This window comes from Cryptomeria japonica, chromosome 3, assembly GCF_030272615.1.
Source record: "Cryptomeria japonica chromosome 3, Sugi_1.0, whole genome shotgun sequence".
Lineage (NCBI taxonomy): Eukaryota > Viridiplantae > Streptophyta > Pinopsida > Cupressales > Cupressaceae > Cryptomeria > Cryptomeria japonica.
In genome coordinates this window covers 1003428737-1003448766 of record NC_081407.1, presented here as the reverse complement: position 1 = coordinate 1003448766, position 20030 = coordinate 1003428737, and the positions used below count along the sequence as shown (strand labels likewise).

The 20030-nt window shown below is 36.5% G+C and overlaps 2 protein-coding genes across 2 annotated transcripts; both read right to left on the bottom strand.

The window, feature by feature from the left end:
- Window positions 1-9158: 9158 nt before the first annotated feature.
- On the bottom strand, window positions 9159-10580 carry LOC131029062 (aspartic proteinase nepenthesin-2-like). Its single transcript, XM_057959457.2, has one exon. It carries the CDS (start codon window positions 10578-10580, stop codon window positions 9159-9161), a length of 1422 nt encoding a protein of 473 aa, XP_057815440.2.
- An 8338-nt stretch (window positions 10581-18918) lies between these two features.
- Window positions 18919-19686, bottom strand: LOC131029061 (aspartic proteinase nepenthesin-2-like). Its single transcript, XM_057959456.2, has one exon. The coding sequence runs from the start codon at window positions 19684-19686 to the stop codon at window positions 18919-18921; it is 768 nt and encodes a 255-aa protein (XP_057815439.2).
- Window positions 19687-20030: the final 344 nt, after the last annotated feature.

Here is a 20030-nt window from a genome sequence, read left to right as displayed (position 1 = left end):
CTAGTCCTTACTGTCATTGTTATTTTGGTGGAGGCTGGACTATACTTCATTTGAAACAAACAAATCATCCATACAAATCATGCTTTCTCAAAAATGTGAAATCCTAGACTAGAGTAAAGAAGATAGCTAGCCCAGACATGAAATGATTTGAATGTTCCAGACACGTAACTACTCTTTGTTAGAATTTCCCTTCTAATTTTGCAACAATACGTGGCTATCATACTGCACCTTTGACTAAAGCTTACCAAACTGAATGCTAGGGTTTTCTCCCATCAAAAGTGGAGTCCTCTACCAATGAACTCAAGATCCTCATCTTTACCACAGGTTTATCTTGAATTTTGATTGACCTTAGTTAGAATGGGCATTGAATAGTCTAAGAAAATTACCTCCAAAATGTTAAACTCAAACTTCAACTCATGAATTATAAGGCCATGCAAGTTTTTATTTCTCTTTTGATGAAAGTTTAGCTCCCCACTTTAAAGATTTTGACAGTATTACCATAAAAAAAATGTGACACCTTTGAATAAATTAAGGCTTTAAAAACCTTAATAAAACTTGGAATGAGCCTGAAGCTTAGAATATGAAAAAGAACTCTAACAAAGAAGCCTATAGAAAATGTGTTCCACAACAGAAAGGTAGATTCAAATTCAATTTTGACATTGCTCCAAAGGACAACCCAGGTATTGCAGGAAGTGGAGGACTCATTATGGATAGTGAATGTAAAGCCCTTCACATTATTAAGCTTTAGCCCTCCACTTTGGCATTAGGGGACTAGAGATAGAAGAATACTCACTCCTTGTGATCAAAGGAATGCAAAAGAAGGGAGTGACTAGTAGGAGGTTATATAATATTAGAATAGTATCAGTGCTAAGCACAGACATAAATTTTCCACATTGTTATGAATAGGAAAAGTTGGCAAACAAACCAACGGAACTCCTCATCTCCAGAGGAACCCTTCAAATCAATCAAATAATTTACTAACCGCATTATAGAACTATCCAAAAGCAAACACTGGATTTCACTTATAAGATGAATAATTTCAATAATTTGAGCGAATAGCCATCTATGAGTTCATCGCCTTCATTCTTCATTATTTTGATGTATTTTGTACATTGGAAGGTAATTCTTGACCAATGCTACCATAAAACCCTGCAACCTAGTCATGTTTACAATTGAGATCTTGGTGACTTGATCACTTAATACAGCTTAATCATGCAGGTCTCATCTAACTCCGACTCCAACACTTAAGCAAATCAACCCTAGCAACCAAGTACTTTGGGAAATATCTTGCAACTTGACAACATGGGTAATGATGGAGGAATGGAAGGTGAGACCTATAGAGGTGAGAGAGAGAGAGAGGGTGAGAGGAAGAGATAATGACCTAGAGAGGGTAGAGAAAGAGAAGTAGAGAGGGAGAGAAGAAGATAGGGATGGAGAAAGAGACCTAGAGAGGGGAGAGAGAAGAGAGATAGTAGAGAAGGATAGAGAAGAGAGATAGTAGAGAGATACCAATGTCAATCTTTTTCTATAAAAAAAAATTTTCCAAAAAATTGGCCTACCATCGGAATTTAGACATCAAAGGGTAAAAATTCTGACAGAGGAGTGCCATCAGATTTACAGCATCCTCATCGAAACTCTCCTGGAGGCCATCATAATTCCGACACAAAAGGGTTAAAATTACGATGGCCTCCACGAGAGTTCCGACGAGGATGTTGTGCATCCGACGACACTCCTCTATCAGAATTTTTACCCTTTGATGTGGGAATTCCGACAGTAGGCCGAGATCGCGACGGTATTCTTTCTGGGTATGAGCATCCATGGCGGCCATCAGAAAGGTTGGAGCTGATGTCGGAATTGTGATGACCACAAGGATAGTCAGAACTTCTGACAAAATGTTTTCAATGGCTATTTTTGTCGGTAGTGCGACAAAATTGCGTCGGAATGATGATGATTTGCCATCGAAATTTTGACCCGAATGTACTAGTGTTTAGATCAAATTTCTAAATTGGATAATCAATTTGACAGCTTTCAACAATGGATGTCCCAAGAGTACCCTAATAATGAAGCTTTTCCATTAATTGAAGGTCTTAAGCACATGATTCAAAGTGATAAGAATGGAATTGATATATTGCGTGGCATTGCTCATATTGTTGATTGTAATTTCATGCCTATCAAGAGTTGTGTTGAAACCCTAGGTTACTCACAACCTTCAACACAAGTCAATTACTCTATTCCTTTGACTAATCCTATGACTAATATTCCTACTTTCACATCTAACATTATGGCTACTTCTGTCATTCCTACAATCATTGGTCATGAGGGTAATCTCTCTTCTTCATTTGATCATCCATCAATTTACCTATGTCTTTCATTAATATTCCTATTATTCCTCAACCAATAAGTGTGACACAAGGGGGCAATTCCTTCAACAACTTTATTCCTCCTTTAAGTGTCCCTTTACCTACCCAATCATCGCCAATGCCTACTTATCATAATGCCCCACCACCTTATTCTCAGTCCATGCCTTCTTTCAACAACATCACACCACCTTCTCAATCACCTATGTCTAACATCAATTCTTCTACCAAAATGATAATTAACAATCTTGCTCAAACTGTGTCTTTCTTACAAAAAACAAATTACTTCTATGAGTAAATCCAAGTTTAGTGTGCCCACCTTTGAAGTTGCGAGCCAACTTTCTCTTGATATTGTTAAAGTTGTGCCACCTAAACATGCGGAGATCCCTTAATTGGAACTCTATAATGGAAAAGGTGATTGTGTACTGATTTTACTTATGATCAAGGATTGCTTCCAAAACTATTTACAAGAACACTAAGAGATAAGGTCTTACAATGGTATTTCTCTTTTCCTTCTTATTCTATCAATTCTTTTCAAAAACTAACAAATTCTTTCATCTAATAATTTCAAAACAACATTGGTCCTAAAATCACTTTGACTGATTTAATGCATTGTAAACAAGGTGTTAAAGAAAAAGTGATTGATTTCATTGGTAGATATAAGCATTTGTGTGCTGAAATTTCTTTTCATGTACCTAGTAATGATATTCAAATAATTTTAATTTCTAATTTACAAAAATGATATCAGGGAAAAGCTTCTTTTGTCTGCGTTTACTTCCTTTCCATAGTTGTGCGCAACACTCCATAATTATCAACTAGTTGTGACTCAAATGGAGCAATCCATTCCTATGGCTCTGAGTGATAAGGGGGAGAGTGTCTAATAACCGTTTACGAAGTTCAAAACAACAAAAAACTAATCAAGTTCAATGGTCCAATCGACAACAACCATGTGAATGCTACAACAGGTGTGCCTTCTATTTCTAATTTTTTTCAAAGAAAAAGATAATTTACTCCTTTGAATGAATATTTACATAGTATTATGTCTCAATTGTTGCACATAAATGTTATCAAACTTCCTCCTATAAAACAAGTTGATCCTTCCTAGCTTGCATCTCGTTATTTTGATAACGATTCTTTTTTCCAATTTCATCATCAACCTGGTCATGATACTGAGAAATGTTTTGCATTGAAAAATAAGGTTCAAGACTTGATTGATAATAATACTATATCTGTGGTAGGTGTGAATGATAAATCAGTTGCCCTTCCTAATCAAAATTTTAAAATTTTCACCGATCCCTTGCCATCTCATACCTCTAACGTTATTGATATTGTGCCTAATTCTCTCACTTCGAAGAATTTACCTCTATGGCTCCAAACTTGGTTAATATGGTAGAAACACAAGATATGCCTAAGGATCCTTGTATTACATTTGACCCTAGTGAGACCATTAAAGCACCTAATGGCCCTTTATACATAGCTGCAAAGTTTAAGGATATCCCTTGCCGTGGTGCCTTGATTGATCCCTCTTGCATGGTTAATGTCATAATTGAAGAGTATCTTTTTACTTAATGATTGCATAAACCAATATATGATACTTCTAATGTGGTTGTAAAGTTATTTGATGGTTTCTCTTGTGCTACCATTCGCTCTATCACCCTTCCTCTTGAAGTCCATACTAAATCCATGGATATTGACTTTGTAATCATATCTTCTTCTGAGCAATTCCGTGTGAAGTTGGGCTATCCTTGGATATCTTCCATGAAGGCTATTTCTTCTTCAATCCACAAGTGTCTTAAATTTCCTCACAATGGAGAAATCATAACCGTGAACCATATCTTATTTCATCCATCCGAAAGAAGCCCCGGTGTTCCTATTGATCTCTTTTATCTTAAAAAAATTCAATGTCTTCCATCAAGGAGCAATGCTCTTTTTCAATCTTTTAAAAAATGAAAGAATGATATGATCTTATCCTTAAGTCAACCTAGATCTCCAATACTTAACATTCCTATTATTCTTCAAGATGGGATTCTTCCTCTCTCAGATAGAACTAATCCCCCTCCTAAGGAAAATTGTCTACCTACTCTTATGAATGTGACTTCACCTTCTCTTAAGGAGAACAAAAATATTCATCCTAAGGTTAGACCTATACCTCCTCCTCATGATGGACCTTGTCTCCTTCCTACACCTAATATTCCTTCTTTTTATGGTGCAGTTCCACCTCCTTCCTCTTATCGAGAGAAGAGGCATGCTTCTCCTATTGTTCAACCAAAAAGACCTCAACCTAAACCTTTCACTATCAAGGAGAGAAACGTTTGTAATTTTTCAACTGTTCCTCATCCTTCTTAACCTTCCACTAAGACTCGACGGAATCATTGTGCGAGAGAACACCGACGAAGTCGTTGTGTTCGAGCTCGTGAAGCTATCCCTCAAAATATTCAATCTCCTCAGACTCTGACAGTTGACATGATTCCCTTTTCTCCTAAGCAATATATTCTACCTACATCTCCAAATCATGTTTCATAAAACATGTGATGGTTTTACTCCTATTCCTGTTCTTGCTCCTCTTTCTCTAAACTTTGATGAATGAATGGGTAAAAATGTTATTCATAATGGTAATACAACTTGTAATGCTTCTGATAGTGAGTATGAGTATGTTGATGTGGACAACTATTTATCAAATGAGTTTTCACAAACCCTAATCCTAGCTCCTAGGATCAAACAAAGTGACTTACAACATGAGCATAGTCCTTGTTTGGATCTTGTGATAGCTCCATCTGTTGTGCTCGATGTCGCTCCTCTGGTATGTTTCTTGCCTTCCTAAAATAATGATCAACAAGATCGAGAGGCAGATCTTGTACTAGATTAGAGATACTAGCACTGTAGATCTTCTCTCTCTCCTTTCTTTCTCTTTTGTGACCATTCTTCTATATGTATCCATGTTCTTCTATTGTTCCCCTAATGTCTACTTGGGGACGATGCAAAGCATTCAGATCTTTTCTTGGTCTCTTTCATGTTGATTCAAAAGACATCCTCTCTTCCCTTTCTTCTAAGGCAGTGTCCTTCTTTGGGGAATGAAGATTATTATATGCATATACATACATGATATAAATAAGTTATCATACAACATATTGACCTTGAGGAAAGCGACACTACCTGTGTTCATTATCCTTGGGTTTATACCTCAATTGGGGGATAAATCCTTGCGATAACGTGCTCCCTCCTTCTCTCTCTCTTTGGTGTATCCTACCTTATAGCAATCGCTCTCAATAGGGCATGTGCGATTGCTTTAACGTGGGGGCATACACTTCGCTCATACTTTCCTTCTTGTGATACTTAGAATTACTTAGTGAACTTTATTTTCCTTTGTAAGCTTTTGTATCCTTTCTTTCATGACTCATAGTGAAGGGAACTTTGCTACTTGCAGTCATGGTTCTCCCCTTCTCGATCTTCCCTTTTACTTTGTCAATCCAAGTCATAAGATCCTAAGTCCACTAGGGGCTTGGCACATCTTGCCTCCTTGACATGGTAGAAGTCTTTCAATCTTGTTTCCCTAAACTTTATCGATAGTATTAGCGTACGCTTATACTCCTGCTAAAGTGGGGGCTAAATGTAATGTCATAAAATTGTAACCCTAGCAATTTTTGACTGCATTAGGGTCCTCACGCATGCAAACTCGAATCCTCTAGCCTGATCTAAGACTGGAGATTGTTCGACTTGCAGAAATAACTTCTTCATTAGCCTCTACATCACCCTGACCACATTTTTCCCTGCAGAAAGGAGTAGGATAGGGGCGTGGTGCCACTGTCCCCCCTTGGATAGGGGTGTGGCACCTTTTTCCTCCTAGAGAATACATTGTGGGTTGTGCCTCGGGCAGGAAACTCCCCCGATGTCGGACTGTGATGAAATTCAAACCCACCCAACATGTATTTAAGGGAGCATTCACTCTCTCATTGGAAAAAATTTAATAGGTGGAAGTTGGATAAGATTGGAGTATGTACAAGTGATCAAGCATTCAAGAGCATTCAAATATTCTTTTCCAGCATTGAGCATTCTCAAGTCTCCCTTCAAGGCTAGGTGTTGCGTTAAGGTCAAGGATTCAACCATTGAAGAGGAGATTGATTGCAACATACAATTCCACACAAAAATTTCTATCAATATTGCTACTACAAACTCCCTTGAGGTGATTTACAATTCAGTCTTTCATTTACATCTACTTGCAAGTACTTTCTTTCATTACTTAGTTAATTCCAAAACTGGGGTTTGACCTAAAGGAAAACCCCCAATCCCATCCCATTTTTCTCTCTTTTTTGTGTGTAGGTTGTAGGTGCCTAGCTGTACTTTCAGATTCGGGCTTCATTTGCAGAGGCGGAAAAATCCTTTTTGTTTTGCGAATTTTTTGAAGGACCATGTACATTCCCGCCACGCTCTAGGCAAATTTTCCTCAAATTCGTAGGGCGACTTCATCTCGATATTTTACTGCTAGATCCAAGTGCACAGCTTCATCCCATATTCTGATGTCGAGTTATAATCAGTTCTTTGTCACTTTTGCACTACATAATTCAATCAATTCCTTTCCATTTCAAACAAGGAAGAGGGGATCAACTTAGCATTCCCAATTTACTTAGAATTCAATCTACCATCTTTGTGTGGAGAGATTGAATCTCATGAATTATCTTCTTCCCCTTCCTAATGTAATGGTGAAAAGTGCTTGAAGGATAATCAATAGTGAAAATTTCATCTCTCTTTGAGGGAAAGGGTAGTTTTCCTCTTGATCTATCACTCACCATTTTCCCACCATTACACTATCTTATCTAATCAATCAAAACACAAAAAATAGAACAATCAATCCATCAACTACCCAACCCTCCCAAGGGTTTTTGGTTGGGCCTATTAGTTGTTCTCCAATATAATTGGTGGGCTTGGGCTTGATTCCTAGTTTGCATGATTAGACTAGTGAACCCCATTTCCACTACATTACACACATATTTTTCTTTGAGCTCTTTGTTGGGTTCTTTATCTATGGTAATTTTTTAGCTTAAAAAAAATCATATAGAAGTGATTTGGCATTTTATTCATGAAAAAATTGCATGTTTATCTTTATTTGTAATGGTTTAACATGGTTACCAATGTATATTTTAATATATATATTATATTATGAGATCTATGAGTTATACATTTTAATAGGTTATCTATGCTTATAGGTTACAAAGACAACCCATATGTGGTTTATCTATATCCACATATAGTCAAATGTGGATGCAAATTCTATAATTCTATTTGGTGGCCTTATTTACTCACTTAGTTCATTGATTAGTTATTTGTATGAGGTAGAGAGATGGCGTTTACCATGCATAATTGCATGTTAGAACCTAGTCTAATTGACAATGGTATAACATGTATAAGACTCAATAGGCTAGTGATCATGTTGTCATTGATTTTTCTTGTATGCTTGGATTTTGTTGCAACATGTTATTAATCCAAGTACATTGACTGGTGATGATGGTGAGATGGTGGTTTCTTATAAATTTGAAGATTTTACATGACATTATTGTTATACATTTATATTATTGGTGGTATTTTTGTGATTCCTAATTGTACTTGTGATGATTTTTCTTCTTAGTTAGGAGATATTGGATCTACTTTTATTTTCTAGATTTGTTAGTGTTATAAATGAGCTACCTTTATTTAAGAGATGGTTATCACAATGCCATGTGCAAATTAGTATGGTATAGGGGGAGCTTTGGAAATGACATGGATTCACCATTTGATGATGGAGGATCTTCTATCGTGGTTGTTGGCGTCATGTAAGAGCTCTTGAATTTGAATCTTATATGAAGTAATAGTTCTTAAACATCTTGAATCTATTGCTATGATATGATTATCTTCATGTGATCTAGAGATGTTGACATCTTGGTACCATGGAGGACTCTTTGATTGTTTGATCTTGAGTTGTCAATTACCATTTTTCACTTAGCACTCTTAGCATGCCATGGTTGATCCTTAATCATGCGATAGAGTTTTTTATGATACAATTTATATTTAAGAAAAATATAAGTTCAATGATCTTATTTTAGGAGATGTAGATCATGATCTAATGGATAGTTCATAAATACAAAGTTGGAGCTTTGATTGTGATTTGAGATAATTGTACTAATGAGTGGTGTGACCATTTTTTTTATATTTTGATTATTGTTGTGTTGTATTGAAGTTTGGTTGACATGAGATGATTAGTTGTACATCTATTTTAAATGTAGGTGAGGGCATAGATTTCTTAATCTTGGTGCGTTGAGATGGTTACTCTTTCATAAGGTTTCACCCCAAAAGTTGAGGAGCCTACACTTAGGTTGGATTTGAGTTCATTGTCGAGCTATGAAGAAGATTATTCTAAGGGAGATGCATTGCGGCTTAGCAGGTCTTAAAAGAGCAATTACATTCCCTACTCTTGGACCTCTTAGCGATTAATCATCTTATAGGTTTTAATCACATTGTTTTGAGATGTATTTTATTTCATACTTTATTCTATCAAATAAATGACTCTTGAATAATTGATATTAACTTTAGAAAAGTTATAAAAGAAATTCTTACAAATACAACTACTTCATAATTTACTAGAAATGAAGATTCTATAATACTATTCCTAAAACACCCTAATATCTTTTTCACAATAAAACTGCCTTCGTTTTTCCATGATCTAATTAAAATCACATATTTATTAACTTTTAAAGAGAGTTGACGTAAGGATTTTCATTCATTCATTCATTCATTTATTAAGCATATATACTCCGTGGCAATGCCTAGACATTAGAATGGAAAAGTTAAGATAATAACAGGAAATAAAAAGAAAACGATGACGCTGAGAAGCCCCAGAGTCCTCGAGGCCGGCGATCCTGAAACCGGGTCGAAGTTAGGCTGAGCTAACTCTTCACAACTAGCAGGAGTAAAAGAGATTATATCATTATCATTATCGTAGAGAATATGTAGATTCTGCTGCTGTAAATTTCCCAGTACGCAAGGTAAACTCGCTGAGGTTTCGGGGTCCAGTTTCGACATTACCAGACACAACATACCAGATTCCGGATCCAGTAGAAAATTGTATTTCCCTTCCACAACGTAATCGGCACCTCCCTCCAAATGAAATGTAATGTCCGGAAGACTAAATCCTGCAGACACCCCATAGCAGAGACTATATCCGGTATTACGGCTGTCAGCTAAGGTCAATCCGGGTGCGACATTCAAAACCTGGGCAACTGCATCGAAGGCCGTGTCTGATAGATATGTCAGCGTGGTGCCCGAGTCGATGATGAACCCTCCGTTTCCATCCTCCCTTATATCGAACGTTCTTCTTGGAATGTCCGCCAAGGTTGTCCCCACGCTGATTCCTTTCACAGAGATGTAATAGAAAGTGTTCAGGTCCGGCCGGTTGGAGTTCTTTACCATTGGCGTAGACTTGACTTTTGCCCCATTCAAGTCAGCTGCGCTGCCGAAGAAGAGAGGACTCGAGCTTGATTTGCTGCCATAGGAGGTGAGACAGTAAGAGAATTTCGATCCAACCGTTGAACCAAGCTGTGAAATGAGCGAGAGACCACCTCGTCCAAGCCCCACCAGACCGTCCGCTTCAGAAAATGTGTCTCCTCGTGTGTCAAGGCTGCACCCAAATGCCAATCCTGGGATGGATTGCTGATTTCCGCTGGTGTTCCACAGGGTAAATGTCTCCTTCGACAAGACGCCCTGAGTTGTTGATCCGTCTGCGTAGGCGTAAGAATACTGGCAGTCTGGCGTGCACGTTTTGGTGGGTAGGGCAGAGCAGAGGGGAGCGGAACACGAGAGTTTGTTGTAGGTGCTAGATTTGGCTGGCTCGAAGATGTGGTCGGGTTGAGAATAGCAGGTAATGCAGGGTTTACACTGCGTCCAAATGAGATCGCTTCCTGTGTCAACGATGGCAATCATTTTGTGGGGCGGAGTTCCGATACCCATTGTCATCATGAATTCTCCAGCGGATTGCACACTCTTCACAGGTGCTCCCAAGTCGGTGGTGTGAGATGCTTTTCCTCTAATTGCAGTTTCTAATCTTTTGAGCCGGGCGTTACTTCTGTGGACGGCATTAGTCATATTTCTACTCCACACGCGCTGCATATCTACACGAAAGGCTTTCACTTGCACTCGCCCGTTCATCACTATTATTATTGCTAGCAGAATGAACGTGAGAGTGTTGATGCGTGCCATTGCAGAGCAATACACAGCCCCGGCAGAGAAGTTCTGAATATTGCTTTCCTTGATATATCCTTTTGTGGAGGGGAATCCGAGGCATGGTTATTAGAAGCCATTGGACATATCTAAAAACTTTGGCTGGATCGTAACCATTGTTCATGTTCATGTCAAGAACAAGACCGCAACCTGGGATTGTAAGAAGAGATTTGGGCATTTGCAAGAATGTTCGGAACAAGAAAAAGAGAAAGTTTCCTAGGCGCCAATTGTCATTTGGAGAAGCCGAGGAGAAGGCGGTTATTTTGTCGTTCCATATAAAAAAATTTAGATCGGGGCTTGTGTGTAGTCATTTCCAGTCTGAATCGCTAAATATTTTTTTAATGCTTACGCATTGTCATACAACATTACATTGCACGTATTATACTAATTTAACGCCCGGACAGATTTGGGAAGAAAATATGGAAAGTATACTAAGAATGTTGTGATTTATGGAAGACGTGAGTTGGATGGATTTATTAAGAATCTTTCATCTTCAAAAATATATTCAAGATCTATTAATTTTATAATTTATTTAAATATATTAATGATTATTTGATTTTTTCATATGAAAATTATTTTTTAATTGTATAATATGATAGAAATTATTTTAAAATTATAAATTTAAGTTTTTCTTATAATAGTCTAAAATGTATTTAGCTTAGTGTAGACATTACACATTCTCTACAATTTTATATTTTCTATATATAGTAATAAGTTAATTGTTTTGAAGATATTAATATGTTCTTTTTTTATAATTAAACTACTGGTTAGAGCTAGTCCCCATCATTGATTGAGCAAAAAATAATATTAGATTCTTGTTTGATTTTTCCTTTGCATGACTAGAGGAGCCCATAGGCTCAATGAGTTTTTGAGTTATAACACTAGATTACAAAATTGCTTGTAGGCCCATTATATTTTCATAGTGCTAAAACTACCATATATTCTCCTACAAGACTTCTTTTGGAAAAAGCTTTCTACTATCTATACCTCATTTTGGCTATTGCTGCTATTATACTACTTCTACTAACTATGTTTTCTAAAATATTTCTTAGTAACAAAACAAGCATTTTTTAAGTTCTCTAACCTCCTTTCCAATCTGTCTTTTTTCCAAACTCCATCCATTCCCTTACCTTCTAGTTGTTTTCTTCACTCCGCACCTCCATGCTCTCCTTGTTCTTCCATTTCCTTATTGTCTTCCTCTTCTGAGCCACTCTTGTGAATTTATGCCTCCAAACGTTTGCGTTCCATGAAATTTTCTATCCACATGGGTTCTTGATTGATTATCACATTGGTCCAGTTAGGAGTTCAAGTTTAAACACCTCACTGCCCTTTCTTTGTTGTCTTGATACTCCATTTCATCATCCAACAAGATTATTGGCAGTTTCTCCACTTCTTCATTTTTTGTTGTGGTAATCTTTTGGCAATGAGATCCAACTTTCTTCTATGTTCCTCAATGTTTGATCCATCCCTCCCAGAAATTGAGCTTTAAACAAGGCCTTTGTTAAATCCCTCCCTTTTTCCTTGCTTACTCCTCTTTCTAATGGTAATACCAGAAACATAGAGGAAATATCCAAGTTGTTGCAATACCTGTGGTTTGCTATCAAGTATTCTTCCCCTAGAATCGCCATAATGGCATGAAGAACAAGAGGGTTCTCCTATTTAAGGATCGTATTCAACTGTTTGTCTGATATTTCCCCTAAAAAGACCATCTGCCTTTTCCGTAGTTGAATTGGCGAAGAGATTAATATGTTATTTATATATTGATATTTGAGAGAGAGAGAGAAAGAGGTAAACAATAATTGATAAAAAAATTAAAAAAAATAATGATAACATTTAACAATTTATGTTTATTGTTGGAATATTATATTAATTTAAATAAATAATTAATGTTAGTAGTTTAATATGAAAATAGTTGGGAAGTTGAATTCCTATCGGATAGTTGGTTAGTTCAGTGACAAGAATATTTTGACACTATAAGTCTCTAGAATGTAATGCAAATATATCTTTGATCAAATTAATATCATTTTTGTGTTGTTCAACATTGATCTGATTTATTTTATGTGGCTGCTCTACAAGTTTATAATATGGTATCAAGGAATTGTTGATTCTTGTGTAGCTGTGTGTTGAGATTGTGTTATTAAGAATATTTTCAATTAGGTGATGGTAAATTTTAAAACCAGATATTCACTAGAATTGAATGGTGCTTGAAGATCATTATTTTATGGAGCTTGTTGGGTGTAATTCATGAAGCAAATGCATGAAAAATATGATAGAGGCGTTCTAATTATTTTTTGGACATTTACATTATCTATTGGTATGTTGTTTTGGTAGCATTATAATGTAGGTTCAGCGAAAAAACAGTATCTTTTTGTTTCTCGAAAAAAATTTCAAATTTCAAATGTTTTTGAAAGTAAAAGAATAGAGGCATAAAACCCAAAAATATTTTGAAGAAATTCTTGATGATTTGTTAGTAGTTTATAGAAGAAATTTGGCTTGGAAAAGAAGATACATGATAGTTGTGTTTTGAACAAATTTCAATAGTGAAAACATAAGCAGTATTTGATTTTGTGTCTCAAGTCGTGTGGGTAGACATGAAGCCATAGATGTGCTCAATTTTTAGAAGGAAAATAATTCTTTTTTCTTATTGTTTATTTGGATGATAATTTCTCATGAAGAATGGGGATTCAATGTCGAGGTATTGATTTACTTTTCATTTTAATGTGTTATAAGGATATATATTTGCATTGCTCAATTTCATAATGTTTCATGTGAAAAAGAATAAAATTCTAACCATAAAAGTGTTAGGGGATAAATTACATTAAATAAAACTAATAAGGAGACATAAGTGGTTAATTTAGAAAGATAAATCTACATTTCTTTACAAATAATTTTTTTTTGGAGAAATAAGTGGGATGTTTTATTGAAATTGTATTCTTTGGAGTGATGATGCTAATAGAGTTCTTGTACTTGAAAGATGATTATTAAAGGTGTATTTTAGTTGAATAAGGCTCACATTCTTATGCTATCAAAGATTTTGATATGGCATCAAATGCATAAAGTGTAGTGGGTTCAATAAGAGGTTGGACAAAATGGAGGTGGTAGGAGGTCAATCATCCTAACCTAAATTCTTGTTCCAGGATGGTTCATTGCCAGAGAAGCATGGCTTTCTCTATTTGTGTCCATAAAGAAAAGAGGGACAATGGAAATATTTATGTTCCTTAAAGGAGCAAGGGGGGCTTATAATTATTTGTCTCCTTGAAAAAGAGGGGGTTTGACATCATTTATGTCCCTAAAGAAAATAGGAAGCTTGGAATCATTTGTTTCCCTAAAGGAAAGAGGAGGTATAACACCTTGAGATTGCTTGCAAGTGTTCTTTAAGAAAAGAGGGATACTGGCATCTTGAGATTCTTGTGATTGCATTTGTGAGATTTCGTATAGAAAAGGAGAGATTATTTTCACAATATTAGAGGAGGGATTTGACACACTTAGATAATATGTGAACTCTCACAGTTGTTGTTATATGCAACCTGATCAGGCTCGAAGATTATTTTTTTCCCCTTCTATCAGCCCAATTTCCCCCTAAATTATTTAACGGGGGTTTGGGGGAAGCACCCCCAAGGCAGGTTCAAGGGGAAACACCCCTTGCGGGGTCCAGGGGCAGCGCCTCGTAAGTCGAAATGACTTTTATTATTTTATAAAGGTGTTGGGTGTTATTTTCTATTGGATGACATATTGTAACCCTAATTTTGTAATCGACATAAGTCTTCAGAAAATGGCTAAGGGTTAGGGTTTTATATGGAGAATGTTGTAGCATTTTTTAGCAGTATTGAGTTGCAAGGGATTGCTAGTTGCAATCAGTTCGATTTACTAGATAATAATATTGGACTCTATATTTGATGGATGTAGCTCAAGTTTGGGTGAACCACGTTAAAATTGTCTACTCTTTGTTATTATTTTGTGTTTTTCATTCCTCTGTTTAATCTTTATTTGCATATAATTGATATCTTATGCATGCAATTCTTAAAAATAGTAGAGTTGTTCTCTCATGTTCAAAAATGAAGAGGTATTTGACACATTCAAAAGAGATGTGGAATTTTGAAGGAAATTTGTTCTCCCACTATGCAAGAGATTGGGAACACATTATGTTCTCTCATGTTTTGCATAGTATTGTAGCTTCTATAGTCAAGAGATTCATTGATGCAATCAAACTAGTGTTTCTTGGATGAGTGAGGATGAATGAAGACACTTCATCAAATTATCCAAAAGTGTTGTGTTCAACTTTTGCAATGTTCCACCCTTGTTCTGATTAATATAATAAAGGGGGAATGTTAAAATTTTAAATTACTTTTATATAGTTGGTTAGTTTGTTTATGAGAATATTTTGGCTTTATAAGCCTTTAGAATGTAATACAAATATTATCCCACTCAAATCAATAGTTGGCTAGAAAGTTTGATAATATCAAGAAATTTATATGCTTGATGGAGGATGAGAAGAATATAGTGCAAGTGAATGGTATTCTCTAGTCCAATCAAAATAATTTTTTTAAAAACATGCAATACATATTGCAAGGAAACAATTAATAATATGGTAGTTTCTTGGAAAAATTTAGTAGGTGTTTGAAAAAAGGAAGTTCAAGCATAAAAAATGTGAGGATGGTGTTGGTTCTACTAGTTCTCCTCCTTGTTCTAGTAAGAAAGTCAAATGAAACCCCCAGATTGACATCAGCCCCACTAGGATGAGAATGCTACCAAAGAATTGTCCTTTGAGGAAAAGTTAAAAAATTTAAACAAGGAGTGGAAGACCATCAAGGGATTCAAACTATTGAATGATTATTAGTTAGTCTTTTATAAGGTATAGATCTCTTAATCTTGGCATGTTGAGATGGTTACTCTTTCATAAGGTTTCATCCCAAAAATTGAGGAGCCTACTCTTAGGTTGTATTTGAGTTCAATATTGACCTATCAAGGAGATTACTCTAGAAGAGATTCATTGTGGCTTAATGCATCTCAAAAGAGCAATTGCATTCACCATTCTTGGACCTCTTAGTGGTGAATCATGTGATAGGTTTTAACCACCTTATTTTGAGATGTACTCCATTTCATACTTTATTCTATCAAGGAAATGACTCTTGAAGTACTGATGTTATCTTTGAAAATATTATAAAGAAAGAATCCTTACAATTATAGTTACTCCATAATCTAGTAGAAATGCACATTCTATAGTGAAATCCCTAAAACACTCTAAGATAATACTTTCTCAATGAAATAAAAAAGCAATGAAAGTGATAATTTAATTCCTCTTTTAGGCTTGGGCTCATACTAAATCATTTTGACTATGATAATGGCATAATATTTTCATGATCTAATTAAAATCACATATCTCTAAAATTAAATGATTAATTTTAGGAAGGTAAAAGTTTATTTTTTTTAGGGATTCATATTAAATTTACCTTTCTTTACATATAAATTAAAAAATAGAGAAATAAGTGGGTTGTTTTATTGAGATTGCATACTTTAGAGTGACGAGGTTAATAGAGTTCTTGTACTTGAAAGGTGATTATTAAAGGTGCATTTTCAATTTAATTTGACACCTTATTTTTCTATAATATACATCTACACTATATTATTTAATTTATGTACTTTTGAGACCTCCAAAGGCTCACATTCTTGTGCTATCAAAGATTCTAATGTGGAATCAAATGCATAAAGTATAGTAGGGTCAATAAGAGGTTGGATGAAATGGAGGTGGGATGAAATCAATCATCCTAAGCTAGCTTCTTGTTCAAGGATGATTCATTGCATGAGAAACATCTTTTTGGATTTGTTTCCCTAAAGAAAAGAGGGACATAGGAATTATTTATGTCTCTTCAAGGGGCAAGGGGGCTTAAAATTATTTGTGTCCTTGAAAGAAAGAGGAGGCTTGACATTATTTATGTCCCTAAAGAAAAGAGGAGGCTTGGCATCATTTGTGTCCTTGAAGAAAAGAGGGGATCTAACTTCTTGAGATTTCTTGTGAGTGCTCATGGAGAAAAGAGAGGGGATCTGACATCTTGATATTCTTTTGAGTGTGTTTGGTTGAGGTTTTGTATAGTAGAGGAGATATTAAATTTCCACAACACTAGAGGAGTGGTTTGACAAACTTAGTGAAGATGCGTATTTTCATAGGAGAGTTGTTCTCTCATGTGCATCATTAAGGAGGGATTTGACATACTCAAAGGGAGATGTGAAATTTTGAAGGAAAGTTGTTCTCTCATTTTATAGTATATTGGGATACTTTATGTTATCCTAGGTAGTGCATAGTATTATATTTTATATAGTCAGGAGATCCATTAATGCAATCAATCTAGTGTTTCTTGGGTGAGTGAGGTGGATTGATGAAGTCATCAAAGTCTCTAGAAGTGGTGTTAAAATTTATATAATAAGGGGACAATATTAAAACTTTACATTACTTTTATGTAGTTTTAGTTTAAATAGATAAATAATGTTAATAGTTTAATAAGTAATTAGTTGGGAAGTTGCATTCCCATAGGATAGTTGGTTAGTTTGTTGACAAGAATATTTTAGCTTTATAAGCCTTTTGAATGTAATGCAAATATTATCCTGGTCAAATCAATATTTTATTTTTTGTGTTTCTCAATAGTGATCAAATCAATAGTTGGCTGAAAATTTTGATAAATGGGCCATTTTTGAGAAAGAGGTGGATATTATCAAGCAATTTATAGGTTTGATGGAAGACAACAAGAATATGGAACAAGGTGATTGGTAGTCTCTAGGCCAATCAAAACAAAATTTTCAAAACACATGCATTACATATTACAAGGAGACAAATAAGAATATGGTGCTTTCTATGTAAGTTTTCAACAGGAGTTTGAAAAAAGGAAGGCCACACATAAAAGAGGTGAGGACAGGTTCTACTTGTTCTCCTCTTTTTTCTAGTAAGAATGTCAAAGGAAACCCCTAGATTGACATCAATCAAACTAGAAGGAGAATTTAAACAAATAAATATCCGTTCAAGACAAGTTAGAAATTTTAAACATGGATTGACAGGCCATCAAGGGCCTCAAATTGTTGAGTTATAACTAGCTAATCTTTCATAAGGGTAATGATCTCTTAATCTTGGTGTGTTGAGATGGCTACTCTTTCATAAGGTTTCATTCCAAAAGTTGAGGAGCCTACTCTTATGTTGGATTTGAGTTCAACACTGACCTAACAAGGAGAATATTCTAGAAAAGATTATAGCTTAGTGTGTCTTAAAAGAGCAATTACATTCCCCACCCTTGGACCTATTACATTCCCCACCCTTGGACCTATTTCACGCTTTATTCTCAAGGAAAGGACTCTTGAAGAAAACACTCTAAACCAACCAAGGCTTTCTCAATGAAATAAAAAGGCAATGAAAGGGACAATTTGCCACGCCCATTTTAGGCTTGGGCTCATAGTAAATCATTTTGATTATGATAATGGCTGTCTCCTTCCATGATCTAATTAAAACTACATATTTCTAAACTTTTAAAGAGTGTTGAGGTAAGGTTTTTCATTCATACATTTACTTATTTAGCACATATACTCCATGGCAATGTTTATATATTAGAACGGAAGCGTTGAGATAATAAGAGGAAATATAAAGAAAACGATGCGGCTGAGGAGTCCCAGAGTCGAGGCCAGCTATCCTGAAATCGGGTCAAAATTAGGCTGAGATAACTTTTCACAACTAGCAGGAGTAAAAGAGATCTTCTTATTATCATTATCGTAGAGAATATGCAGATTCTGCTGTTGTAAATTTCCCACCATGGAAGGCGCCTTCGCAGCGGATACGGGGTCCATTTTCACCATGACCAGACACGACATATCTGTTTCTGGAACCGGATAAAAATTGTATCTTCCTTCCACAACGTAATCGGCATCTCCCTCCAAATGAAAAGTAATGTCGGGAAGACTAAATCCTGGAGACACCCTATAGCAGATACTAAATCTGATAGGTGGGCTATCAGCCACAATCAATCCGGGTACCACATTCATTCAAAACCTTGGCAACTGCATCGAAGGCCGTGGGTGATAGATATGTCAGCGTGGTGCCCGAGTCGATGATGAACCCACCGCTTCCATCCTCCCTTATATCGAACGTCCCTTTTGGTATGTTCGCCAAGGTTGTCCCCACGCTGATTCCTTTCACAGAGATGTAATAGAAAGTGTTCAGGTCCGGCCGGTTGGAGTTCTTTACCATTGGCGTAGACTTGACTTTGGCCCCATTCAAGTCAGCTGCGCTGCTGAAGAAGAGAGGACTCGAGCTTGATTTGCTGCCATAGGAGGTGAGACATTAAGAGAATTCCGATCCAACAGTGGAACCAATCTGTGAAATAAGCGAGAGGCCGTCTCGTCCAATCCCCACCAGACCGTCCGCTTCAGAAAATGCATCCCCTCGCGTGTCATGGCTGCACCCAAATGCCAACTCTGGGATGGAATGCTGCTTTCCGCTGCTCTCCCACAAAGTAAATGTCTCTTTTGACAAGACGCCCTGAGTTGTCGACCCGTCTCCGTAGGAGTACTTATACTGGCAGTCTGGCGTGCACGTTTTGGTGGGAAGGGCAAAGCAGAGGGGAGAGGAACACGAGAGTTTGTTGTAGGTGCTAGATTTGGCCGGCTCGAAGATGTGGGCGGGCTGAGAATTGCAGCCAGTGCAGGGTTGATACTTCCTCCAGATGAGATCGCTTCCTGTGTCAACGATGCCAATCATTTTGCGTGGCGGGGTTCCGATACCCATTGTCATCATGAATTCTGCAACGTGTTGCCCACTCTGCACTGGCGCACCCAAGTCGGCGGCGGGAGATGCTTCTCCTGTAATTCTTTTGAGCCTGGCGTTAGTGCTGTGGACGGCATTAGTCATGTTTCTACTCCACACGCGCTGCATATCTACTCGCATGGTTTTCACTTGCACTCGGCCGTTCATCACTGTTATTATCGCCATCAGGATGAACGTGAGAGTATTAATGCGTGCCATAGCAGCATTTAGCCCTGGTCTGAATATTGCTTTCCTTGCTATATAGTTTTGTGGAAGAGGAACCGAGGCATGGTTATTAGAAGCCATTGGACGTATTTAAATACTTTGGTTCACGTCATTTCCTAGGCGGCGATTGTCATTGGAGAAGCCGAGGGCCGACGAGGAGGAGGTGGCTTATTTGTCGATCCATAAAAATAAATAGAACGGGGCTTGTGTTAGGTCCAATATGGAAAGCTAATATACTGAGAGGGGAGGAGTGAATCAGTACTTCAAATTCTTTCTTCAACAATATCTTTACTGTTATGCATAAACTAAAAACTGTTGTAACATAACATAAAGCTAAAACAAATAAATAACAATCATACATGATTCACTCCATAACACATATATTTTGGTTACGCAGAAACTCTTGGTTAGAGAGAAAAACTGCG